Genomic DNA, 27666 nt, shown 5'->3' with positions numbered 1-27666 from the left:
AGAAAATTGATTGTTCAAGGATATTGCATCTTCACTCACTATGACGTCCATTAAATTCTTTGTATTTTTTGGTTGAATAACAACATTGCGATTATTGCTTCTCTATTACTTTGCAATTTTAAACCCTTATTTTGTATTAATTATTTTAATTGCGCAAGTTTATTAAATAGCGTATTATGCCAAATGTACTAAATTAAACCTATTATGACCTAAATAAGTAATAAACGAAATAAAAATATCTGTTTTAGTGTTAAGTTTTATTTCCATTAATAAGTGAAATCGAATATGAGGAACTTTTATTAGCATGACAATAAAAGATATTCTGTAAATACCATCGGGTTTTCTTTTACAATTAAAATATTCGGTACGAATCACTTATTACTTCCAAAAAAGTATTGGATAGACCATTTAAATATGTACTTGGTGTCTCAAAAATGTTACAATAATCTTTGACAGGAGAGATATGCTCACGAAACACATAAAGAATGGCGTTTTGTATTAATGGCGTACTACAAAACATATGCTTGTAGGAATCACATTGTTGAACAAGTGCACAAACAAGGAGTTTCTTTGATAATAGATTGTAAGCAAGTCTTGCAAAGAGATCCATTGCAACCTCCACAGACTTGCTTTGAGAGCTGCTCATAGAAATAGATTAAGTCTCCAGAAAGCAGATAAGCATTCAATTGCCTATCAGGATTCACACAGTGGTGCTACATGCACAATAGCATCATAGCACTGAAATGTAGAGCACCACTTAAAAGATTGCGTGACCCCTTCAAACCTCATACTGTGTTCCCCTAAAAATTTGCTGCTATATTTCTGAGACACACTGTGTGTAATATGAAGTCAGGTAGAAACTTTCAATTAATTTCTCATAATTTATAAAGCCATTTTGCCTAAAAACATCTGCTTAGTTGATGTATTGGAACTAAAATTTACAGTAATACTTATTACTAACAGTATGTTATGATATCCATAGAAGTAAGAAAGAGAGATAATTCAATTCAATCTGTAGTTATTGATATCTATTAAATCTTGTATTTAGTCAGAAAAATCACATTTCTCATATTGGGCAGAGAACTCTGGTTCCATCCAAGTTACATGGGCAAAACCATAGCACATGGGATTTGCCCTTCGATCACTCGGCTTGCTTTGAGGTTCAACTGAGACTTTTTGGTAAGATTTTATTTCATCCATCATGGCATCAACTATCTAAGAAAAGCATGGAAACTTTTGAAACAAATAAGAAAAATAACATGAAATTATTGTACATCTTTTCGCTCTTTATAGTTAGAGGGTGCTCTGCGACTCTTGCCTGAACTGTATGTTTAAGTAGAAAATTAGGTTAAAAATATCTGTTAACTTATAAAATGGTTTAATAATTAACTTTAGAAAATGATTTAATGAAGCTAAAAATTATTAAGTCCGAGGAATCATTGTAGATTTCAACTTCAACTAAGACAGAGTGAGAGCATGCAAAAAAAGTATAATTCCATCGGTTTAAACTGATAAACAGCTCAAATAATAGTTTTTTTAAAACTATTTTTACCCCCTTTCACTTTTATACACCAATAAAGGTAATTTTGCTGCTTTTTTCGCTTTCACTGTAATTAACTCGATAATATTTAATTAGATTTCGTAAACATCTTTTTTATTCACTTAAATAATAATCCATGGCTTACTTGACTGTTACGTTGTTAAACTTTCAAAAAACAAGACAATAAATATGCTTTTAAAAATTATCATGACTGATGACACGTCTCCTTTCAATGTTACGTCTTTCATAGCTGTCATCAACGGCTTCTTCTGCTTTTTGAGCACTTTTTTATTGTACTTAAAAACGTATCAGCACGAACGATTAATACTCCTCATCGATGAATAACAATTGCAAATGCAAATATTATTATTGAACCTGCATATATAGAATGCATTGTTGGTTGATATGAACTATTCGCTTTTAATCTTTCAATTCTTCCCAACTTATAGCATAGTTAGTTTCAGCTTTTCGTAATATATGCAGGAAAATAATTTTCATTCAGAAATTCGCTAACATGTAAGTTTACGTTTTCATGCTTATGATAACTCATACTCTTGATGTTTCAATTCTTTGGTGCCAAAGCGGAAAAAACATGAAAACTCTTTTTTGGTACCTTCTAAGAGAAACAAGTGGAGATCCAACATAATTTCCCACGTACAGATCGCGTCAAAATAAAACATTTTAATTGCAAATAAATTACGTAAAACGTGCTTTGTGTATCATAAAATATGTATGACCTCATACGTACAATAAATATGCATGGCCTCACATATACAACCTCACATGTACAAGGAGTACAAATACGAAGAACCTTTGTGATGAATCGATAAATAAACTGCTTACCAAAAGAAAAAAAAATCAGCAGGAATTTAAGATGAAAGTGTTCTGTTTAAAAAAAAAACTATTAATTGTTCTCAACAAATTAAAAAATTAGTTATAATGTTCGTGAAAAGATGGCGACCCTTATTGAGAAGAACTATTTCATAATGTTTTTTTAAGGAAGGAAAATAAATAAAAACTACTACCAGGACAGAAGTAATTGACGATAGTTGAAATACTTCAGTTGGAATAGCTTAATATTTTTCAATAAACGATGTTTTATAGTTTTCATGATAATTTTGAGGCTAATTAAAAACATATTCTCTGCCTTTCACAGACAGAATGTTTTTGATTTTTTCATTCCTTTCCTTTTTTAAGCTGATTTTACAAGCTTCAGGTCACTTTTGAAATACCCGATAACTAAAAAATGAAATATCATCTTACCTCAGGATAAAATGGTGCTAAATTAAGATATTCACATGGATCATTTCTAATGTTGAATAAACTAGGCCTATTGTCTGGAAGACAATCAACAGTGTTTTCCTTCAAATATTCGCTGCATTTAACCAGAGATTCGCTGTACCACTTATCAATGTCTTTAGCAAACCATTGTCCTGTTTGTTTCAAAATGTCTCCCACAACACTTCCTTTACTGAATACCCATTCGCCCATTGACTCCCCTACATTGATATCTTCTGTACCCGTAGGACCATACCACCCATCATATCCTTCCCCATTGGTTCCATTGACTATTTTCCAATCACCACTTCTAAAGGCTGAAAAACCGACAATGGGATCCAATCCATGAAGTAGATCTGTTCTTGGAGATGGTCTGCCAGTTAAAAGCGAAGGCCACATATTGTGGCCATCCAGATATCCCAAGTCATCTGGATTTCCTCCTGTAAGATTATACGATATATTCATTAATTGAATATGGCATCTTAGGTGATTTCAAAGATCCTAATCAAATCTGAAGCGCATAATAAAAAATTTATTAAGCAAAAAGTACATTTAAAGAATGGATTTTAAGCAAATGGTGAATAATCTATCTTTATCTTAATTCAAAATGTAAGTTTTGAAAGCCTTGACTCATTTCATATAAAAGTTGCATGAATTATTTTCATTAAATTTTTTCTTTATCCTATCTAAGCTAGTTGTTATGAAAAATATGAAAAATATGTAACTGAGTAACTAACGAAAATTTTTAAGGAAAAGTACTTTGAACAGCTTAATTTCATTTCAAAGTTCAAACAAACCGCTTACATTTGGTGAATTTAAAAATTGCGCATGTTGCTTAACAAATATCTTTCCAAGTATTGCCAATTCAGATTTTATTAAGCATTATCAATTCAGGCTTTCGTGTATTTTGTTCTCTGCAAGAAATATCTGATCACAAAATAAATTATCTTGAAGAAATCTAAACCTTCCTTTTAGCTTTTGCTTTTTGATTTTGGATAACAATGTAAAGTGATTCATTTACGTTTAAGAAAAGATAGAAAAGAATATTGGCTACCATGTCACGTATTCGAAGAATCACTTTAATTAACTAGTTTTTGAACCAACAGAAACCAACATCCAAAAAAAAATCGGAACTCTTCTGCTAAATTTTTGACTGAGAATGAGGAAAAAAAATTTTTTGTTTGGCGATGATCTCGTGAGCACTCAGGATATGTACAAGACGAACACTGAAAAGGAAAATAATTAAAGCCTTCGATGTTCTACAAGAAAGGAAGAGTGGTAGGAAATTTGCATCGGTGGGAATATGAAAAAAGCTCCTTAGGTATCATTTACAAAAAATATATGCATTTGTTATACGAAAAAGATATTAAAAATGCGCAAGACTTTGAAAAAACAAATATAGAAAATTATGGGGCAAACTTAATTCATGAATAAGTAGCTTTTTATGATAATGAATTGATTTCATTAGATTTCAAGAAGAGTATAAAATTTTGCGGCCATCTGATAGAGTATATATATTCATTTCAGAACTTAGTTTTTTATTGATTACTCAAAAAATAAAATCTGTTTATTTTATTACCCTTTTTTTCCAACAAAATCGATAAAAAAATCTTTAATTTTAATTATTTTATAAGTTATCCCTATAAACTAACAATATATCTTCATGTGAGTGTATATTTATTCACTGTTATAAGTTACTAACGTTACCTAGCTCTGAGTAAGTTGTTAAATGCACTCATGTGTGGAAGAAATCAACGTCTACAAATTACTCAGCGTTGAGCATAGCAGTTATTAAAAGTAAAACAAATTATTCATGAAGAGTTACAAGCTACCTTTCATTTTGTAATAAGCTTATTTGTTGTCTTATTTCCATGAAAATTGATATATCATAAAAATGTAATTATGGCTCATTTTCGATTGAGAATTTTTTTTCTTTAATAATTAGCTCTATTTTTCTTTAATGTGTCGATGAACTTAGAAATAATTTTCGTCAATTTGTTCAGAAATAGGATTTTAAAAGTGTTATTCAATGTATTGTAGATAATCGTTTAGCGAACCGAGGGTCACATGTCAATTTTTAGTGAATGGCAATATAGTAGTCATAAAAAAGTGTACCCTGCATACAATTATTTCTGGAAATATTTATAGTAAAATTATATTTCTGAGTGTACTTCATATTAATGTCGAAACACTTTAAAAAGTTGCTCACGAAAATAAATATAACATTTGAAAACAGAAGAAAAAACTTTATTATTAATGAAAAACTTGTCAGAATAGTGTATCAAGTCAACTATTTAAAAAAAATGGAATTAGCCTTGTTAAATACAAGTCGTTATCGTATTTTTAAATTTCTTACATATTCTGATTTCTGTGGCTTCTTTCTATAAATCAGGGAAAGTATAGGGGGCAAGATACATTCATTAGACTTTAATTAATTTCTGTAAAATAAATAATTATAGAGTAAGACCACTTTTAACATATGAATTTTACATTTTTTTAAAGTTTGTCAAGTAATTTTAAAAACTTATTTCAATTTTATTCTGCGAATAAAGTTGATATGATTATAACAATTTAAGCAAATTACTTATTAATAGCAACTTGTTTCATAATTCTTCAATGACACATGATCATAATAATGACACCCATAATGTTATATCACCAATTCTTCAATAATGGCTATTTTATTTTATTTTTCGTTTTATTTTTGATGCAGCAGTGAAAAGCCTACTCATTTTTGGGGATTCGACTATCAGTGTTAAACTCTGTAGTTTTTATAATTTTGAACGTAATTGAGAAAATAAAGGAATACCTGGATCAAGTATTAGGACAAACTATTAGACTTTTCATGGAACTAAACCTCATTCACGATATATGGAGGGCAAAACCACGATCCCACGGTACCCCAAGAAAAGGCGAATCTAACTAATGATCCATCCATCACTAGGGTATCTTACGTTAGCACTATGGTCAGTGTTTGCCAGAAGCACCATTCATCACCCTTTCATAGCTGGGCTTAAAACACTTTAACGTCTATTGTAAAAAACATGTGGTTTTCATCTTCAAAAAAAATCACTGAAATGTATTGCTTTAAATTAAGTTTTTCAGAAATAGGATCACAATACTTGACGCATATTCCCGACAGATTAATCTCAACCAAAAAGATTCCACTGATTTGGCTAAATGTTTCATATTTTTTAAATATCAAACAATGCAGCTAGTGAAGAGCAATGCAGCAAGAAGAGAGTGAAATGATAACAAATAGCCAATCACAGAACACTTGCGGTTAGTAACGCACAAAACAGCCAATTAAAATTGAGAACGCATGTGTGTGAAAAGGTAATAATTTTTACTAATGCTGCTTGCTAAAATGTTACAACTAAACTTACGACCTAAAGCTGAATGGATCCAGTTTTTCCAAATTCATTTCAATATTGTTTTGGTTGTCATGAACTTAAAATTAACAAAAGTTGTAAAGGTATTGTTCTCTTTTAAATATTTCTGTATCCCTAATTTAAAGTTATTTTTCAGTAATGCTATTACTAGCAAAAATATTAAATTATGGTTGTGAGCTCATCAAATTTGTTTGAACAATATAATGTTATAAGAATATAATGTTATAAAAATATAAATGTTATTTTGAAAAATGATTACTTCGAAAAATCACTTCTGTTCATCAAGAGATCTAAATCTTTATAATACTAATAGATAGTAATATTTGGACGCGGGAAGTAGAGGCACAAGCGCAAGCAAACAGAATTCCTTTCAGTACATAGATGTTAAGTGAATAATTTAAACTTTCGTAGAAAAACTGTTTTTTGCCATGAAAAGACAATTATTGCGAAGAAATCTCTTCGGGGTTGGTGAGCGGAAGCGAACAGGGGGCTGAACCTCCTAGTATATATATATATATATATATATATATATATATATATATATCATACACAGGATATGCAGAAATAGAAATATTTAATAATACTTCTGGTCCCTGCTTTACTGAAATGTCCCCAACTCATACTTACGGTGATTTGAGTGATTTAGTAACCGCCGAACAGATTTTAAATTATTACTAAAATTCAATGCCTAGAGAACTTTGACAATATCTCGGACAACAATCGAAAATAGCTAATATTGAAATCAAGTACTTCCACGCGGTAAAAAGCTAGACTGTGAAAAAATTTGGTTAATAAAACTAATTTATGTGCATGGTTAGAAGAGGGGTTTAAGAATTAGAATATTTTAATGCAGTGGTACTCTCTGTGCATTCGATTTGGTTACAATTAAAGTTTTTATGTTGCACAAGATAATTTTGAAATTTGGCCAAACTGGTTGCCAAAGCAGTGATATAAAAGACACATTTTTTCTCAAAATCTTTTAAACATTAAACTTACTGCAAACAAAGAAAAGCAAACAATAGGACTAAAAAATTTAAAATAAGTGTACCTGCAGCGAAATAAAGAGTTGGTAGCCAATCAGAGACATGCATTAACTGATTTGATATTATCGAATCACTCAGTTTCAGAAGTGGACTCCATATGAGGGCAGGTAGCCGAACACCTCCTTCCCATAGAGTTTTCTTCTTACCCCTCAATGGATTATTAGAGGAATATCCACCCATCAAACCATCTACCTGCCCTCCATTGTCAGATGCAAAAATAATTATGCTGTTGTCCAACATATTCCTTTGGTGCAAAGTTTGAATAATCTCGCCAACAGAATCATCCAGTACCGATGTCACGGCTGTAATATTAAAAATGAGCATTATTTTTTTCTGTGTTTAATAAGAGTAATAAGAAAAGTCTCTGTGATAGTATTGCCTTTGGTGTATCGAACGTCAAATTAAAAGTTGAATGTTGAAAAACATTGGATTACTAGTTACACCAACATAAAGTTGCTCCAATTCCTAAAACGGGAAGATGGTCAGTCTTGAAGTAAGATGCTATTTGATGGACTTTTATGATGGTAACCATTTTATTCATGTTGGCCCATCATAGAAAACCCAGTCATAAACTTTGTTTTGGGTAACCAGAACTACAGTAATTTTAAATTAAGGTCCAAATAAGAACTAGTATAATCGTACTTTTGTCGTGAGAGCTCATCACTTGAGTGAGAGCTCATCTTCTTCTCACTCATCACTTGAGTGAGAGCTCACTTCTGTTGTGAAAGCTCATCTAAACTGCTACTGGTAAGGGCTGCCCAAGACAAAATTTATGATGTTTTTTCTTAGATGGACCAACATTAATAAGATAGTAACCATCATGAGATTCAATTAAAACCATCTAAATTTTATGATAGTACCATCAAGACTGACCATCACCTCATATTAGGAATTGAAACAACTTTATGTTGGACCAATATGAACAAAACTACCATGGTTTGATGGTATTTTTCGATGGTCTAACAAAAAAATCTATCAAAAACCAACAGAGTTTAATGGTATTTTTGATGGCCCTAAAAAAACTCATCAGGAAGCAACATATTTCGATGGTATTTTTCAATGGTCCTAAAAAAACCCATCAAGAACCGATATAGTTTGATGGTATTTTTTGATGGACCAACAAACAAATTCATCAGAAACCAACATATTTTGATGGTATTTTTCAATTGTCCTAGAAAAAAAATCCATCAAGAACCGACATGGTTTGATGGTATTTTTTGATGGACCAACAAACAAATTCATCAGGAACCATCATCTTTTGTTGGTTTCCAACTTACATTCCATAGGGTTCAAACATCGTGGTGACTTTATACAGCTTCAGATCGATGGGTACTAATTTGGTTGGTAAATAAAGTCAGCCACTCCACAATACTGACTGCATTGTTACCTTCATGCCTGAGTCCTCGAAATTGTGGAGAATTTAACCCCTGTGTACTACTTGTTTTAAAGGAGAGATTCACTTTAATTTTATTTTCTGCAATTTATGAATAAGAATAATAAATGTAATACAACTAAGAATCAATATAATTAAAAAAACAATACTGCTTAAAAAGTATCACTTAGATGTTAGACAATATAGCATTTTGATAGAAAATCAAATATCCAGTGCTTTTTTTGTGGAGGGGGTATTTTCGAAATCAAATCCAATCTATTCTTCGAAATCAAATCTAATTCACTGCAGATTTTGTCACTAATAAAAAAGGAAGCATTACAGAAATATACATCAAAGAAATAATTTGTACTAAATATTGGAAAACGAGCAGTAGGGAAGTATTCTAAAGTGTATAATGAATTTGATTAGGGGTTTTAATTTTAAGCATTTAACTATTTGTTCTAATTTCAATAATAATAGTTTAAATAATAATATTAAAGCAGCCTAAAAAGTGCTATGCAGAGATATTAGTAAATAATGTTTAGTAATAATGGTTCCTATAAATCTTAACAGTGGTATCTCATGGATTTGTTTATAAAAACAATAGAAATAAACTTTAAATATGAAGCTTATTAACAAACGAAATAGAGATACGCGAGAAGCCTAATCTCATGACAAATTCAGTCGTTATCGGTCTAAATATAGCTGCACGCTTTTAAGAAATACGAAATTATCAAAATAAAGCTTATTGGCAACTCTATCTCTAGATTAACCAAATAATAATCAAATAATAAATTCCTACATTACACTCTTTATTGTGCCTTCAACCAAGTTACGAGTTTTAGTAAAATACACACTCAGATTGGAATGTGTATTTTCCCTCCGGTTCCATTTCGTGAATTGTTTTTTGTCTTTTTAGCTTCTTTTTCTCTATTTTCTTCGAATTCCGATTTTTGTTTTCCATCTTCAATCAACGAACTTAAACCCTTCGCAAAATATTCCTCATAATTTTCACTTACTATTGTGTATTTTCAACCCTATCTGAACCGCAACAATCTTTAAAACTCCCATCTTGCTTTTCGCGCAAGAAATGCAATCTTTATAATTGGTAATACAAACAGTCTAGTTCGAAATCGAAAATTATTACGGAATAATTAAATTCAAAAAATACACTTTGATGGTGCGAGACTGTGATGGCGATGATTCTTATCTCCCAGATAAAATTAAAGAGAACAATTTAAACGATTATACTTAACATTTATCATCAGAAAATAAATAAATAATAATAATAATATCTAGTAAGATTAATTTTGTTAAGTAAAGCTAAATTCAAACATTAATTTCATGTTTTCTATATGGCAGCGTAATACATTCAGTTATAAGCATTCAAGCTTCTATAAAACTCTTTTTCCCTTAAAAAAGTCTTAAAATGTTTGAGAAACAAACGAACAGCTGACAGAAGCAGAATGTTTCAGAAACAAATGAGAAGCAGACTCTTAGATGTATTTTTAAAAATAATTCATAGCGCTCCTGGTTCTTTTTTTTTAAAGTTTTCTTAAATAAAAGAAATTACAACGAAATATTTCGGAAACAAATCTGAGACCCAAATTAGTGACGTGTATGCGTAAGCACAAAACGATTGGGGTTATAAGAGTAATTTTTTCACTAATGTAAGCTCAAGAATTTGGGGAAAATGTCTTCATAGGTTGAAGTTAATTTTACTTGAAAAAAAAATTCATTGATAGGAAAAAACAGTGTGAGAAGACACTTACCAGCTTGTATTCTACGGTTTATATTTTTGATGTATTTAAACTTTCTTATAACCTCTGCCGGGGCTTCAACAGGATTAAAGTCGTTGCCAGACGAATGAACTGCTAAGTGCGATAAATACAAGAACAAGGGCTGAAAAAAAAATTCTTCTTACAAAATAATACAAATGGGTTTGACAATAGTCACTTATTTTTGAGGACACAGTTTTAAAATGTCTCAAAAGTCTAACAATTTGGGTAGGTAGGTATTTATTTTTCGTCTCACTGGAGCTAATGGCGACGGTCTGTGAAACATCCCCGAGGATGATCGGAAGACATGCTATCACAATTTTGCTCTTCTGCAGATGGTTCTCCGCTTTGTTCCTCCGCTCTGGTAACCCCACGACCTGCGCGAAGTCGAGCACTTTAAGATAGAATAGTTTAACGAGGACCGAGACCGCGCACTCTCGGTGCTAACAATTTGAAAATAAATTTAAGTGAAATGGGAGAAGAGAGCTATAATTGTATGGATTGCTATGTTCGGTAAAGATCATCAAAAGATGGCGCTGCTTATTCGATGAAATAATGATTCGATGAACAAACTAATTCTCTCTAACTCTGCTAATTCGATGAAGATACAAAGTCTAACATAATTATTAAGTATGTATTTTAAATGGCAAAATATAAAATTTGAATAAAATGAGCCACATAATTACCCTTTCAACGTTGCTCTCACAGTCAGGACAGATAGTACAGAGAATGAAAGAACATCCATGCCTTGTTCGGGATTCAAACCAATGACCTTTCTGAATTGAGGTCCGCTCTCTGAGCACTACACAGTCCGCTCGACAGATATTTAACATTAAGGGGTTCAAACTTTCGACCGCTTTCTTGATTAAAGTATTAAGATCATATTTTCCTGATTACGCCGGTATTTTAAAATAATCCAAATCATGACAAAAATATTAAAGTTCGTTCTTGTGTTTAACTTTGTTCATAAATATATCGCTTGCTGAAATTAACTAGCATATTTAAGATTGGCCCTTTGAACCATTAAAATTGTATCTAATCACGCCAAAATTCGATTCTTAGACCAAAAATTATTAAGGTGACCATATGAATAGTAATTTGGTACCCTTATACATATTAATATACACATTACATGAGTTTTACATACTTTTAAGTAATAGTAAATAAATAAATACGTAGTCACAACTCAATTTAGTTGGTATTCGAATCCTAAAAAAGGTTACTTTATAGAGTAAACCATGCCAATTTTGGAGATAACACGATAAACTGGTAACTGGAAAGTCATCAAAGTAGCAACCATAAGCTTTTCCTTTCGAAATTCTTTCCCGCCTTTTTTGTGTTTGTTACGTATTTGTTTGATGCAATGGCAAATGCAAGAGAAATGCGAATATGAAATTTACCGACTAGTGAAAAAGATGTCGTGGCCTTTCTACAAAAATACATTTTACCAGACATTTGATAATGTTATTATAGATAGCTCCGGTGGCATTTATTTGCGGGGGATGTTATTTTACGTAGCCAATATGATTGTCAGCGTGTAAGTATCCCAAAAAGTTACAAATATTTAAGTTTTTTAAGTTACCTCTGTAGAATCATGATTCGAAATTATGTTTCTAGCTTTTTCGGTGAAAACATGAGTGGCATATTGACCTCGAAAATCTCTTATCAACCTTGTTTGATTGTAAAGATCAATTCCAAAGTATTTCTGAAAAAAAGCAAAGTGAATTAATTAACAAAATATAAATATGAAACGTTCCGTGAACCTGATATACACTTTTAATTTCTCCTTATTATAAATTTTTATTATTTGAAATCAAATGTATTATTTCTTAAACTGCTGATGAAAATAATATTTATATATATATCTCTTATGAGACACCAGAATCATTGACGTTTTGGAGCCTTGGGAACAATTACCGCTACCATTCCCAAAGCGCTGGCTCAGTCTTTGAATGGCGAACATTCTGTAAATGAAAGTGGTAGGTAAGTACTTTATTTGCCTCGTACTAGAGCTGTACAATAAGTTATTGGCGGTGGTAGGGAAATGGTTCTGAGGATGATCCGAAGATATACTATCCCAATTTTGTGAGGCAACTTATTCAATTTAGACCTAGATCTGAAGGGGGAGGATATTTTCTCCAGATCTCTGCTCCTATGTAATTGCTCAGCTGCCAATCGTTGGACCTTATTAAATGAGTACGTATATCGCATGTTCTCATTGGACCTTAGAGCAGTTGAGGATCGAACTCTGTCCGCTCTGGACCGGAGTCCGATTCTCTAAGAATTAGGCAACCACGGCCGCTTAATGAAATTTCTTCGTCTTTCGTATGGAGTAAAAAAGTGAATCGATAAATCATAATCAGTTTGAACAACATTACGAAAGCGTGCACAAAACTGAAAGACAAATACCGACATAATTAATAAAGCTAAAATTCGAATGCCTTTTTATGTGTAATAGTTTGACGTCCTTCCCGGTAACTTAAAGTTCTTAGTTTAAGCTAACACACATTTTAAATAGGTCATCCCTTCAAAATAAAGTTTAACTTTATTCAGCATCATTTACCTATAACGATGTTACCTGACACTAAGTCAGATAGATCATATTTTGATTGATAAAAGACACCGAAGTAGTCTAATCGATGTGCGTAGTTATAGGGGTGCAAATATTGGCTCTGATCACTTTCTAGTTATGTTTAAAGTGAGAGCAAAGATTAGCAGAGCATTTACAACAAACAAGCACCAGGAAGGCCGGGATAGCCTGGTCGGTAGGGTGCTGGGCCCATGTCCAAGAGGTCGTGGGTTCGATCCTCGCCGGCCGAAGACTCCCCGTGTAGTAAATGGTGACTGATGCACGTTAAATCTGTCGAGTCTCAAAGTCCTCCATGTTCCCATAACAAATCAATACCTCTGGGGGTACTGATCCAGGAGTTTCCTTGTCTTCTGGATTGGTTCAAAATTACAAGGCTACGGAGTTGAACATTAGTAGTCGTAAACCCATGAAATTGGGTCGGCTGTTCAACGACGGTTATAAAATAAAATAAAACAAGCACCAGGAGGTCAGAAAATTGGATTGCAATGAATTAAAGAAGCCTGAAATCATAGGAAAATATAGTAATCGTCTAAAGGAAAGTTTTACAAGAAAAGATTACGTTGAAACCAAGTAACAGCAATGGAGTGATGTTGCGGTTATTAACAATGTCGCAAATGAGACACACGGTATGGTATGGCAATTCAAGAAAGGTATGGCTTCACAAAAGGTATGGCAATTTTTTTCTTATTCTCTAAATAAAATCCTTAAAAAATCCTGCCGTAAAAATTTATGGAACTATATTTTCAGCCTTATATCCGACCATTTCATCTAAAATATTATCAAGACCATCCGTTAAATTTATCTTCAAATTACACAACATTATTGCTCACAAATGGTTGCAAATTTGAACACATTTTTAGTGTATTAACATTTTAAGACGCCATTTTTTGAATAGCTTCGTAACAAGTTTTGATTGAAAAAATTTTTTACGTTAACTAAATTAATCAACTAATTCTGATAATAAAATTAATTAAGTTAAAGGTCCAATCGAAAATCGTCTGATCGAAAAATTAACTTCTTCTCAGAGCAGAATTCATTAAATTGTTTTTTCTATCCCATCTTTCTTCAATTTAAACCTTATTTTTGGGATCATAAAGTATGTAACTTTTTGTAATGTAAAATTATGCATACTTACAGGTATATCAGGAAGTTCAGTTATAACTTGTGAGGTATAATCATAGTAATCTAGCAAACCGTTGTAATAACCAAAAAATGAATCGAACCCTCTATATGTTGGAGTATATTCTTTTGTCATATATCCAAGATGCCACTAAAATACCAATTAAATTTTTACATTATTTCATGTCAACTACTTTGTTAAATACATTGCACTTTAATGTTTAACATTAGAACCATGTTTATTTTTCTAATAGTTTCTGAAGCAATTAAACATTATATTGTTTTGCTTGTTAGGTTAAATATTTTACATAAAATTAACATATATGAGTAAAATTTTAAATTTTTATGGATTCATTGTTTGATGACATACTCATTTAGGAATAAATTTTAATTTTATTTATATTTTTAAGCAACATAGAAGTTTCCAAATCTCTGCTATTCAACATAATCACTTTTACGTTTTCGCTTTTGATCACTTACGTCGATTTCATATTTAGTAAATTTTTTAAAGAAATTTAAAATTTTAAATACATTTTTCAGCACAGTTTTCATGATTATATATAGGTTTCAAAGAACAAACCATGTTTTTTTTTCAATGTGGAATAAATAATTCATGTTTGAAAGGTAATTGCAAATAATTTGTTTATAATTTTGCTAACTTGAAAACTAATTATTTGAAACAGAAATAATATGTACCTTCCCAATCATGTGAGTTGAATAGCCCAATGATTTCAAGTGTTGAGGTAACGTTATCTCTTTTAGTGGTAGGCCACTTTTTTCTCCGGGTTTTAATACACTGTGTTGGAGACCTGAAATTTCAGAAAATATTTGTAACAATCAAATACGAAAAGGGATGCGGTACATACCATGCAACTGAGGAGAGGGGGGGGGGATTGCCAAAACATAGAATTGGTCTTCTCTCCAAATGGCGAATTCGGGCTTTGCGATCTCTAATTTCTGTTCATATCTGGCCCCGTCCGCGTAATATAGTGAAACTTATTATGATGATGATGTAGTAAATGCTATTATTACGATAATATAATTTTATTTTACCTAATCTAATAGGATATTTCCCAGTGAGAAGAGCTGCCCTTGAGGGAGTGCACAAAGGTTCTCCGTAGTAGTTGTTCAAAAGAATACCATTCGCCGCCAAGGCGTCTATGTTAGGAGTCGGAATTTCTGGAGATCCATGGAAACTCACATCATTCCATCCCTAAGAATTTAGTAAAGACGATTTATTTTAACGAAATTAACGTTATAGTTATATTTTAGAAGTTGTAATGAAAAGAAATATATGAAGAAAAGTTTTATTATCAAACTAGGATTTGTGTAAATACATACATTTAATTGATTATTTCTGTAAATTTAATTTAATTAATAAATTACGTTTGGACACAGTTTTAGTTCCTTAAATGTTTTTTACATAAAAGTAAGCAAAATATTAAATATTTATCTTCATTAAATTTCACTTTTCTCGACGTGGTTAACTACTATATTTCCTTCATAAAACTTTATTGCATAACATATTCTGTCACCTGTACTTACTTTTTTTAGTCGTCTGTTTTCAGAAAAATGCTTGAAATAATTGTAAATTAAGTTTAGGAAAAGAATAAGATTTTATAGTAACTCCGTGATTGGACACCTGTAAGCGACGTCACCGTAGATAAATCATAGCATTTGTTTTTCGGAAGCCAATCAGGTTCGAGACACATGCTTACAGGTATCCAATTAAATCTTATTTAACCCATGTAGTTAGGCACAATCAATTCACTTCTTCTTGAGTTGCAAGTACCCAATTAAAAAGGTATAAAGATAATACACTGAAGAGCCAAAATAACTGGTATACCTGCCTAATATCGTGTAGGGCCCCAGCGAGCTCGCAGAAGTGCCGCAACATGACGTAGCATGGATTAGATCAATGTGTGAAGTAGTGCTGGAGATAATTGACACCATGAATCCTGCAGGGATGTCCATAAACCAGTGGGAGTAAGAGGGGGTGGGGATATCTTCTGAACATCACGTTGCAAGGCATCCCAAATACGTTCAATAATGTTCATGTCTGGGAGTGGATCCAAGAGCACTCTTCTGAATTTAGCCACTTCCGCTGGTCACCAAAATCCAGTTCAGAAGACAAAGGAACTCCTGGAGCAAATATTGGGAGAAATTTGCCTTCGTGGAAGACTTTTTTGATAGAACTAACCCGAACTTGCGTTACACAGGGATGTAAACCACGAAAACCTCCCACGTTTAGCTTGAGGGCAAGGGGAATCTAACTCATGATCCGTGTACCACTGAGGATATTTTTATGTCAGCACTGTGATCGGTACGAGCAGGTTGCAGAATTTCTATCGAAAAGTCATCGATGGGATTCGAACTCGGTTCACCTCATTGGAAGATGAATGCTGTATCCTCTGAACCACCACGGCTCTCTCAATGGAGATAACTAGGATCAATTGTACACAAGTCCTATTTAGGCTAAATAGTAGCGGAAAAATGTAGGCTGAAATCGGCCACTCTTGGTACGCTTAATATCGCATAATTAAAGGCTATAAAATATCGGGTGCATTGAACAATCTTATCTAGACAAAATATTGGAGTATGACGGACTCCCTAGCTCTTTATACAATCAACATTCGTGAATATTGATCCTATTATAACAAAATTAGGATGTTACTAAGGCTATGATGTCCCAAACTCCTATTAACAGTAAGCCAGGTATCGTACCTAAAGTTTTCCCCAATTTTTAATGCTGTAACTGGGTCCTAGCATCGAATGTTTAATATCTTTAAAATTATGGTAACAACATCTTAACTCGTGTATATGGTTAGCTATTTTCTTTATTTATTTACTAAATCAATGTTTACATCAACTTGCCTTCGTGTATGTCTGTTCGGTTGGAATTTTGCAATCGATTTTAAACTGACTTCCCGACTATTCAAATTTGACTTCAAATTTGGCACATAGTTCAGAATTGGATGACAATGCATGAAAATGAAGAGAAAAAAGGCATACAAAAGAAAAGAAAATTACAATTAGAGAAAAATTAATATTTTCGCGATTGTCTTTTGTTGTCGATTCGATTATTTCAAATTAGTGTCACATGTCAGTTGAAAAGTTTTGTGTACAGTGAGTGAGAAAATTTAGATTTTGGAAGTGAGTACAAAAAAAATAAAAATAATATTTTTAAAAACCACGTTTTTGTAGTGAAGAATAATACTTGAAAAACAAAAAATTTGGAAAACGAAAAACGTGGGGAGCATGAAATACATAACAGTACATGTACATATGCACATTTTCTTACTCATACACATGCACAGCCACATACACATCCGCATTCAGATACAATTACAGATATACATACACATATTCTTATGAGCACACATACTGTTACTGTTATGTATTTCATGAGCCCCACGTTTTTCGCTTTTCAAAAAAATTTTTATTTAATTGTTATTCTCCACTACAAAAACGTGGTTTTTAAAAATATTATTTTTATTTTTATTTTTTTTTATTTATTTATTTATTTATTTATTTATTTATTTATTTATTTATTTATTTTGAGAAAATTGAATCATGAAATTTACCAAATCATCCGCATATATTAGAATAATATGGGGAGACCTATTCAGAATGCCTTCTCCTCCGGCAGTTGAAAAAAACACAAAAAGGAAAAATGTTAGAATATTCTTCATAATGTCGATCATTCAGAAAATCGCTCTTGAAAGACTTAACTGCAATAAGAAAATGATCTTGTTAATGTAAGAAAATGATATGCATGAACTATATAAGGCTGCACAGCAAATATATTTAATCTTGCATCATTAAAAGACCCTTAATAAACCAAATGACAGACCACGAGTTAATGTGTTCAAAAAAAAAATTTCATTTCTTTTTAAGAACAACATCCTGAAAATCAATATATATACGATGCTAACTCATTTCATTCTATATAAATTAAACTGCATGAAAACATTGATTATAAATGTTGATGAAAAAAAATTGCATAAAATGATACGCAAAATTCCGAAACATGATGCAATTTAGCATGAATCTTGATAAATCTGGCTAAATTAGGGGGGTTTTGCAATTTAGGAACAAAATAAAAAGTAAATTCGCTATAGTGAAGAAAAGCAGCATAAAGTATACAAATTTCATTTTAAAATCCAATATAAGAGCAATATGTTTCTTAAAACCACTTTTCAAACAAAATTTGCAAAAGAACATTCTCTTGTACAAATTTTGGTGTCGTTCCTTCCAAATCCTCCAGAATGTTTATCTTTGGAATTCGTACTTTAATTTTTCTTCTTTTTTTTTGTAATCTAGTTTAAAATCAATATTACAAGTAGTTTTTCAGACGGTTTTCTTTGCTAGATTCAAAATGCCTATTTTATAGATAAGCAAAAAGTTCATAGATAAGCAAAAGTAAATTAAATTTTGAAATATAAATCTGAAATGATGGAACAAAAACGTTAGGCTCCGAGGTCAAAAAAAGGTACCTTTGAACTATCACACTATATTCAATTTCTTTTAACCGGAACCAACAGTCGGACTATTTGGTCATTTACAAATTGAATATTTTAATAGACGAACAAGTAAAATTGCAGAATTTACGAAAACACGAAGTAGCTATTTAGAAAAGATCATGTTCCCATCATTATTAAGCACTTTATAGACCACGCCGGTAACTACCTTACGCAGACTTAGTACTTTATGATTAGATGGTGTGGAGAATGGACAGAGTAGTATAAAAGTATGACTATGAAGAGCACTGGCTACAGATAGATCTGTATGGCATAAGCTGTTTGGGACAGCAGGCAACCGATTGCAGTTCTGATAGAATAAGTGCAACCTTATTTCGAAACTGGAAAAAATTACTGTTCTATGCTGTGCACAAAAGAAGGCATATTCTTAAGCCGAAATAACCCATAAAACCAAAATTGTTGAGCGTATTAAAATATCTCAGTATCTGATATATTGTCTTAACGTCATAATTTTAAAATTGTATTACCTGGCCACGAGTGATTCATAGTACTATTTAACCAATTATTTCATTATATTTTTTCATTTTTCAAATTCTCATTCTTTTAGCTACTAAGTAGATTTTTTTCCGATAGTATACTAATCTATTTCATTTAATTTTTATTAGTATTTGAAGTTTTTGTTTAAACACTATAATTGTTCTAAATAATTGTCACGTTCTTTTTCAAGCCTCAGAATTATAGCAAATTAGCTGACCACAAGATATTATTGTGGTATAAGTGTGTTATCAGGCAAATGCCTTATTTCGTTAAACAAAAAATACTAAAAGTGAAAAAGTTAAATAAATTTTCCATAGTCTTGCCAGTTTTAGAATCTCAAAAATCAATAAATTTAGGTTTTTCTCAACTAAACTAGGATTTATTGATTTTTTTTAGATTTCAAGTTATTTTATTGTTGTAATAGGTATTTTGGGAAAATTTTAAACTCTTTAGTTGTATATCTCTCGATTTCCCTGTACAAGGTGGAAGGTACCATTTCATTTAACTAACATCCCGCTCTTTTCCCGTTCATGGTTTCCTTTCACCTTTTCTGTCATGTTCAATTGTTTTAGATCTGCGCTAACAGATAGCGCGATTTGTCCATATTTTGTGAAATATATAAGCATATTTTAAAACAGCTTACGTGGTCTTTTCGAAATGTGCTGTCTGTTGCTTAAAAAAGTAAACCTGGCAACAACAAAAAATTACAAGGTAACACAAATTTAGGGCCAATTTTTCAAGGTAGGACTTTGCTTTGAGCCCTGTTTCGAATTTTGTCATATTAAACTTAATTTCTAATAAATATTTTGTAACTATTTTGCATAATTTTATTTGTAGATAAGTTTTACCTTTGTATTTCATAAAATATATCATAATCTAACCAAGATTAACTATCAAAATTTTGCTGTTCTGTAATTTTTCTTTAATTTTCAATTTCCGACAGCATTATTCCTTATAATCTTATTCGAAATTAAAAAGAAAATTCCTTTTTAAAAAATTTTTTGAATATTTTAATTCTAAAATATGTGTAGATTTGAAATCTATAATAAAAAAATACGCAATTTTTAAAAGTATTTTCATAAAACGCAGCGAGAGGGTTAACATACTTTTAACAGAAATTATAAATACAATTTTCAATCTCAGAAATCGAAATGTCTGGACATTGATTAAGTTTGCCCTATTTACAAGCTCAAAATGTATAAATTGGTAAATAATTTCCTTTTATAAATAAGGAACAATTATTATTTTCAATTTAGACTTTGATTCAATAGCATTCTAACTGTTGACTGTAATTATTTTTTATTTACATAAATATAAAAGTAGGAAATTTTTTACATTATTTTAACGAATATAATTTTACATTACAAAATACAAAATTTGAGTAAAATCGGTACAATGGTTGCTGAGAAATCGAATTTTAAAAATACGACTTTTTTTAAATACAGTTTTTTTTTTAATTTGATTCCTCATGAACTATTCGACAGATTTCACGAAATTTGACCATTTTGCCATGTAAAATTCAATTCTTTAAATTAATGATAAAAATTGTATACCTTACAATTAAAAATAGTTTTTGACAAATATATTATCAATAAACATACATTAATGATACATTATAACAAACATTATCATAAAAACATACTTATAAAAAAAAATTAAACTAGAAGAGTATAACTTTAAGAACATTACTTACTTAATGAAACCTAACTTTACTTAATTTTTTAATGAATTTAAATTTATCTAACAAATTAATTCTAACAAAAGTAGTTATAATCTTTAACATTCCTTTAAAACAGGGATACATTTTAACAATATCGTTAACAAAATTTGAATGAAGAAGTGAAGTTCAGATGTTTATTTGCATCAAAACCTTACGCTAATAAAGTTTTATGGTTTCGTCTAAAAAAGAAATAGCTTTATAGATAAATATAACGTTTTATGATTTTTCCAGATTTCTGAAACAGGTAAGAGTAACATAAATAAAATGAGTTTGTATCCGTGATTTGCTTGTGCCTCGACCTATATTTCTCAATATACTTTTAGGCTACTCAAAATAGCCGTAAATAACTAACTTTACTTTTCAGAAATGAATATTTTTTTTAAAGAAAAGTATGTCTTAATGCAGGATATTTTATTTAAATTGTTACTAAGCATATTTAATCAAAATTCTTATACTAATTTACTTTTCACTTAAAATTTATCATTACACATAATTCTGATGATGAATTTCAGACGCACCATTTCTCAGGATTAACTTTTTCCATTCATTTTACTTCGAATTTCTTGCAAAACTTCAAAAAATTTGAAAATAAAAAATACAGATAATAATAATGAAAAAATAAATAACGCAAACAATAAGAGAACATTTTAATTTTAGCTCATTATGTTTTAGAAAATTCACTTATTAAAATTAAGGAACAATTTCTAATAGGAAACCTGATGAGGAGCATAATTTCACGAAATATTTAATACGTATAATATATAATTAAATACAAAGAAACGAATTAACTTTCTTAAAACAAAAAAATTACTGTTAGAAACAAAATAATTTCATAAAAATAACTTACCCATTTAGAAGACTAATATGTATCCACATAATATTGTGAAATAATAATAATTCATAGAATAAAAGCTTTACTTAAAACTGATACGCTGAAGAAATACTTTTTAATAGTTACTGTTTCTAAAGTCTCCTATAAAGGGATGATATCACACGATTCTGCGCACTTGAAATTATCCAGATGTCTTACTCAATGATTCTTAAAATGCGATGAAATCTTGACTGGAAATTTATTGCTTCATATTAACTTTATCCACGGTTGTGTATCGACATTAGCAGAACGATGAAGTACTAAAAATTTCTTTTTTCGTTGATTTGATGAACCACTTGCTATTTTTCTATCGACTTCTGGGTGGGATTATAAAGAATCTTCTAGCTTTTTGTTACATCAACAGGAACTTGAGTGAAATGTAAGTTCAATTATCCATTTTCTTTCCTTTTTTTTCTGTTTCAAAAAGTGCAATTGCATTTCAAAAGTTTCATTCCTTCATTTTTTTTTTCCTTATTTCGAAATATAGTCTGAACTTTATTTTATGACCCCACGTATTACCAAATTGCCGGCTTATAAGAATTTATGATCTTATTTGAAGAAAACACAAGTCATTTCCACATACGAGGCACAAGTTGGTTTCGAAGTTTTATTCAGCATATAGCAATAAAGAAAACGAAGGAAATAAAAATATGACCACCGAAGCCGACGTCTTCAGGGGGTACCGGCCTCGGAAGCCATAAAACAAAACCTTTTCTATTGAGAGAGAGAGGCAAAATTAAATGCCAAAAGTAACTCTCTCAGTACCCCGAAGGTTTTGTATAAGTCCAGGAAAAAATACATGAAATACATAAAACCAATTCAGAAAAGAAATTCAAACAAAAACTTGAGAAAATAAAAACTCACATTAAACCGGTCAAACAACGATTTCACAAGCAAACTAAATGCAAAGGAAACACTTAAAACAAAAGAAAACAACGCCCTCTATTAGCATGCGCAGATTGAAAAAAAGAAAAGTAGAAGAGATGATTACGTAACAAATTAATATAATGCTTAACTGGGACTGCTCAGTTAAGATTTGAATTGCACCCTGTTAAAAGAAATAAAAATCTAGTATTCTTCAATCATTTTCTTAATCAAAAAATTAACATTACAAAAGTTAAAAGGAAAAACATTATTACTTAAATTATTCAAAAAATTATTCACAGCCTCCTGAAAACTTTCAACGTTATTGCAAATATTTTTAATCCTAACCAATTGTGAAAAATCTGAATTTTTAAAAATTTTATTTCACAGATTAGTATTAAAGTTGCAGAAAAAATTAACTTAAAATTTAAAAGCTTTCCTTTTATCAAAAACACCAATTTTGATTATTTTTTTAACAATATCAGTTTTAAAATCAAAATATTCAACATTTGAATTAGTTTTATGCATTTCATGTATTTTTTCCTGGATTTATACAAAACCTTCGGGGTACTGAGAGAGTTACTTTTGGCATTTAATTTTGCCTCTCTCTCAATAGAAAAGGTTTTATTTTATGGCTTCCGAGGCCGGTACCCCCTGAAGACGTCGGCTTCGGTGCTCATATTTTTATTTCCTTCGTTTTCTTTATTGCTATATTTATTCTTTCTTTTGAAAATTCTGCTGCTTTCAAGAGCGTTTCTTTCAAAGAATATTTTGTCAATTTAGAATTAAATATTTTGTATTCTTTTAATATTTTATTTAGCATCTTATAATAAATTCTTAAGGAACAGGGTTTCTTCGCAGGGGCTTGGGGTTAGGCCATTCGGGTCGTAGTTTTGCTAGCAGTTACATCATGAAAAAGTTGCGAATTTTTGATAACTCTCGCTACATAAACAGGGATTCAGAAAGGGAATTGGTTGCAAGAATATCCTTAATTTAATCAAACGTCATTAAAACGGGAAAATTTAAAAATTTTGATATATTCCAAGGATGACGCCATTCTGACGATAGTGAATTTTTGGGATTTTCTTAATGCTTATTTTTCTAAGAATTATTACTCATTAACTTCAAAAAATAATCTGTTAATTGGCATTTTGACTTTTTGTGGCTCTTTGTGAGCGAACGATTTCTACGTTTTAAAATTAATAAGAGAAATCTATTTTAAGCCATGCTTTAATATAGAAAGACTCGTATGAGGCATAAAATAGTCTTAAATAATAATAATAGTCTTAATGCTTAATAGTCTAATAAAAATAGTCTTAAATGCTTAAATGTATCCAGACACTGTAATTTTTTTCAATTTTGGAATTTTTATCTGATTTAATTGTAAAATCAATAATCTGAAGAATATGTAAGCAACTACTGTTAATTCCAATGCGCATAGGATTAATATTTTTTTCCCTTTAATTTCAGAATATTTGGTAAATTTGGCTTAAAAGTATGATCTTTATGCAACACAATTAAACAGTGTGACGACTTTTATTAAACAAAAAAAAATTATAATAATCTTGGGGTGCTCTATTGCTTACACGAACTTAAATTATCCGCTTTACGGGTTTGAAGTCAAAACTTTTTTTTACGTTTTTACCCTTATCAGGCGCGTGGGTATGATGAGCTTTATGACGAATTATATTATCGTTTTCTAGTATTCATGATGCTTTACAATCATCTAAAATACACTTACAATAGATTTTTGTCCTATGTTTCATTTCCATTCTAAAGAAAAATTCGGTAAATAAAATTAATTTCCACCTCGAATTGTATCGATCTACTCAAATTGTGCCATTTTGTTTGCATGTAAATCTTCCATCCAACCTTAAAAAGTGATAAAGAGAGTGGTGTTATCTCTCCCCTCTCTCACAAACAAAACTGGAAATTCAACTCCTTATCAATCCATACCCAATTTGCAGGTTCTTATAAAAGAACAATTTTTTGTTTCCTTAATTTTTGATACTTTTTTTTCATGTACTGATTCACTTTTACACTTTCACTTACTTTACACTATAATATTTTAAATCATTAAACTTTTGACCCATAATTTTTATTAAATATAACTTTTGTATTTTGCTCATTATTTTATATTAGTTTAAGTCAAAATAAGTGAAAATATTATATTTAGCATTTTAACAGTTTGTGGTTACGAAATACAACATGAAACACCGTTGTCTTTCCTGCATTAAGAGTAAAATTTTCCAAACATGACCCTTCCAAACAATCTTCAAATGTGCTATTATTTTCAGTTATTTAGATTTAAATTAAGAGAAACAATTATTTATCATTGAAATTATAAAATTAATTATTGATATATTTTTAATAAGAATTATTAGGCCGGGATAGCCTGGTTGGTAGGACGCTGGTCCCATGTCCAAGAGTTCATGGGTTCGATCCCGGCCGGCCGATGAGAGTAAATTGTGACTGATGCACGTTAAATCTGTCGAGTTGCAAAGTCCTCCATGTTCCCATGACAAATCAATACCTCTGGGTGTACTGATCCAGGAGTTTCCTTGTCCTCTGGATTGGTTTGAAATTACATGGCTACGGAGTTGAACATAAGTCGTCATGAATCCAAAAATTTGGGTCGTCTGTTCAATGACGGATACAAAATAAGAATTATTGATACATTCTTATAAAAAAAATTCCTTCGAATCACGCTTTTTTTGGCGACATAATAAAGGACAAGACAAATACAGAAGGAAAGTAAGAAAGAATTTGTATTTGTCTTCTGTATTTTTTTTGTCGTTTATTGTACTGTTTTATGCTTCTGTAATTTACTGTATTGTAAAACATATTTTTCTATTTATTCTTGTATTTTTCTGGACCTGGGCAAAACGTTTGGGGAACAGAGAAAGCGAATTTTTTGACTTTTGTCTCAGTTTTTCTCGATAGAAAAAGTTTTGCATATTATGACAATTCAAGGCTGGTACCCCCTGATGATGTCAGCTTTGATTGTCATGTTTTGTTTCAATTTTTTACTTATTTTTCTTCAATGTCTCATTTGTTTAATTCCTCTTGGTTTCTTTGCTGCTAAGCTCATTTTTTCATTTGGATGTTTTAACTTTTTTAATCTTTTTTAATCGTATTTAATTTTTTTTTTGCATTAATATTTTGATTTCTTTTCATAAGTGAGAATATAAACATAGTTAAAGGAGAACAACGCAGTCAAATTTTTTAAAAAATCAAAAACAATTGTAACTTTTTTCGATAGTTCATCTTTTTAAGATTATAGTATCAAAATATTAATATGATTTTCGTAAATATTTAAAGCTTATAGTATAATATGTCAAGCGTGGAGCTACGCAGGACTGGCTGGCACAAGAGAGATTATATGAACTTGTGCTCTTAATTGACTAATTTGCTCACTCCTATCAAAATATTTCGGTAAAATACTATTATTTAAATTATTTTATTTGTTAAAATTTTTTTAAATTATAAAAGAAAAATAGTTATTTGTATTTTCAATATAAATAGCTGAAATTGCAACTTATGTGGCTGTGTTAATTTTTAACGAAGGCTGAAAAATATTGTGGGCAGTTTTGAAATAATTAAGAACGTACGCCCTACAGCTAAAGAAAGTAGGCTCAAACTAAGGATGATAACAGAATGTCAGTTCCTATTCTAAAACCATAAGAGGCATCAAATTAAAGTAGATTGGCAAGAAAAAGGTCTAAACTAACATTTGAGAATGCTAAAAATGAGGGGGGAAGATGTGTCTGATGTTGATGCATTATAGTCAGTGGTAAAATTTTATATATTTGTATGGCTTATTGATCACAAAACTTTGAACGCAATTTACTCGAAACTATGTTTCTCTTACTTATTGTATCTCTAACAAATACAATTTTCAACCTATTTACTTCAAATTTTTAAAATGTTCACAATGAATATAGTTTTTGTTGCACGTGGGAATTTTCCATTTGGAATGACTGATATTAAGTAATCTAAGACTGCTGAAATTATTTTTTTTAGCAATACCATTTTGAGAAAAAAATTATTCTTTCAAAAATTCTACGTGTAACGAAAGCTTCAGTTTCTAGTTTTAAAAAAATTATTATGGATAATTTATGATATGTATTGGCACCATAATATGGGTAATTTAAAAAAATAAGCTATAAACATTAAAAACATTATATTATCTAAACACTGATTTTTTTAAATGTTTTTACTTGTAAGAAATTAAGATTAAAACCAATACAATAAGATACAAAAATTTATTAAGCTCAACTTATCACCGTCAATGCAAAAGTCATTAAAAATATTATTTTTTTGAAGTCTTGTACTGTGTTGTTCCCTTTTAAAGGAACTCATCACTTAAATCCAAATTAAACACTTTAACTATCATTAATAAGATGGTGTGAATAATAATGATTTGCATTACTATAATAATGATTTGCATCTTTTAATAAGTATGATAAGAGAAAATCTATGAAAAGAGAAATTACCATTTACACTCGAAGGTCTTGCGAATTTTTTAGTGAGAAAGGAGAGCTTACTGCTCATAACCTAACTTTTAAAATCGTGCTACAACGCTTGATATAAATAGTCGCATTTCGAGAGATATTTGCTCTTTAGATTAGCAACAGCTGAAAACCCAGCTTTACACTGGTACAAAGCAGTTATAAAAACTCTCACAGCTTAGAAGATGCTTATTTTAAATTTAATAAAACGTTTTCAACTCTATCCTGAAACATTTGACAAAATAACAACTATTAAATGACTAAAAATAGATTATTATTTACTGATTAACTATTAAATGATTAATTAATTATTAAATGACTAAAATGAAATTAGACATGACTTAAAGTCATGTACAGTGCTCAAAATGATAAACGGATCACCCTGAATAACTTTTGATGGGATCGTCCTGTTCTAGGACTCAATCCTAAAAGTTCGAGAGGGTGACCTCAAATATGCAAATTAATAAGTACAGACTATGTTTTAAGTTTCGAAATCACACACAAAAACGTACTTTCACTAAATTAACACACCTTTTTATCGAAAGATTCAGATTTCTAAACCCCCAAAAT

At 30.5% G+C, this 27666-nt stretch overlaps 1 protein-coding gene across 7 annotated transcripts in view; it reads right to left on the bottom strand.

Moving 5' to 3' along the window:
• Positions 1-242: 242 nt before the first annotated feature.
• LOC147806126 (arylsulfatase B-like) overlaps positions 243-27666 on the bottom strand; it is a 45931-nt gene continuing 18507 nt past the window's right edge. For 3 of the 7 annotated variants that reach the window (XM_087150233.1, XM_087150230.1, XM_087150231.1), the window contains exons 2-10: positions 17697-17843; positions 15166-15325; positions 14809-14921; positions 14129-14263; positions 11986-12108; positions 10398-10527; positions 7259-7555; positions 2804-3258; positions 243-1215 (exon numbers count right to left, since the gene is read on the bottom strand). In XM_087150233.1, coding sequence (XP_087006359.1) covers positions 1045-1215; positions 2804-3258; positions 7259-7555; positions 10398-10527; positions 11986-12108; positions 14129-14263; positions 14809-14921; positions 15166-15325; positions 17697-17816 — 1704 coding nt within the window. In that variant the 5' untranslated portion in view covers positions 17817-17843 and the 3' untranslated portion in view covers positions 243-1044. Of the gene's footprint in view, positions 1216-2803; positions 3259-7258; positions 7556-10397; positions 10528-11985; positions 12109-14128; positions 14264-14808; positions 14922-15165; positions 15326-17696; positions 17844-20823; positions 20965-21697; positions 22532-27081; positions 27180-27666 lie in introns of those variants that run through there. The other 4 variants (XM_087150227.1, XM_087150228.1, XM_087150229.1 and 1 more) reach the window with 4 other exon arrangements.

Source organism: Parasteatoda tepidariorum, chromosome 8, assembly GCF_982258835.1.
Source record: "Parasteatoda tepidariorum strain Cologne lab strain chromosome 8, Ptep-v5.0, whole genome shotgun sequence".
In the NCBI taxonomy this organism is placed as follows: Eukaryota; Metazoa; Arthropoda; class Arachnida; order Araneae; family Theridiidae; genus Parasteatoda; species Parasteatoda tepidariorum.
The sequence above is the reverse complement of the archived record's forward strand: the minus strand, read 5'-3'. Positions and strand labels throughout refer to the sequence as shown.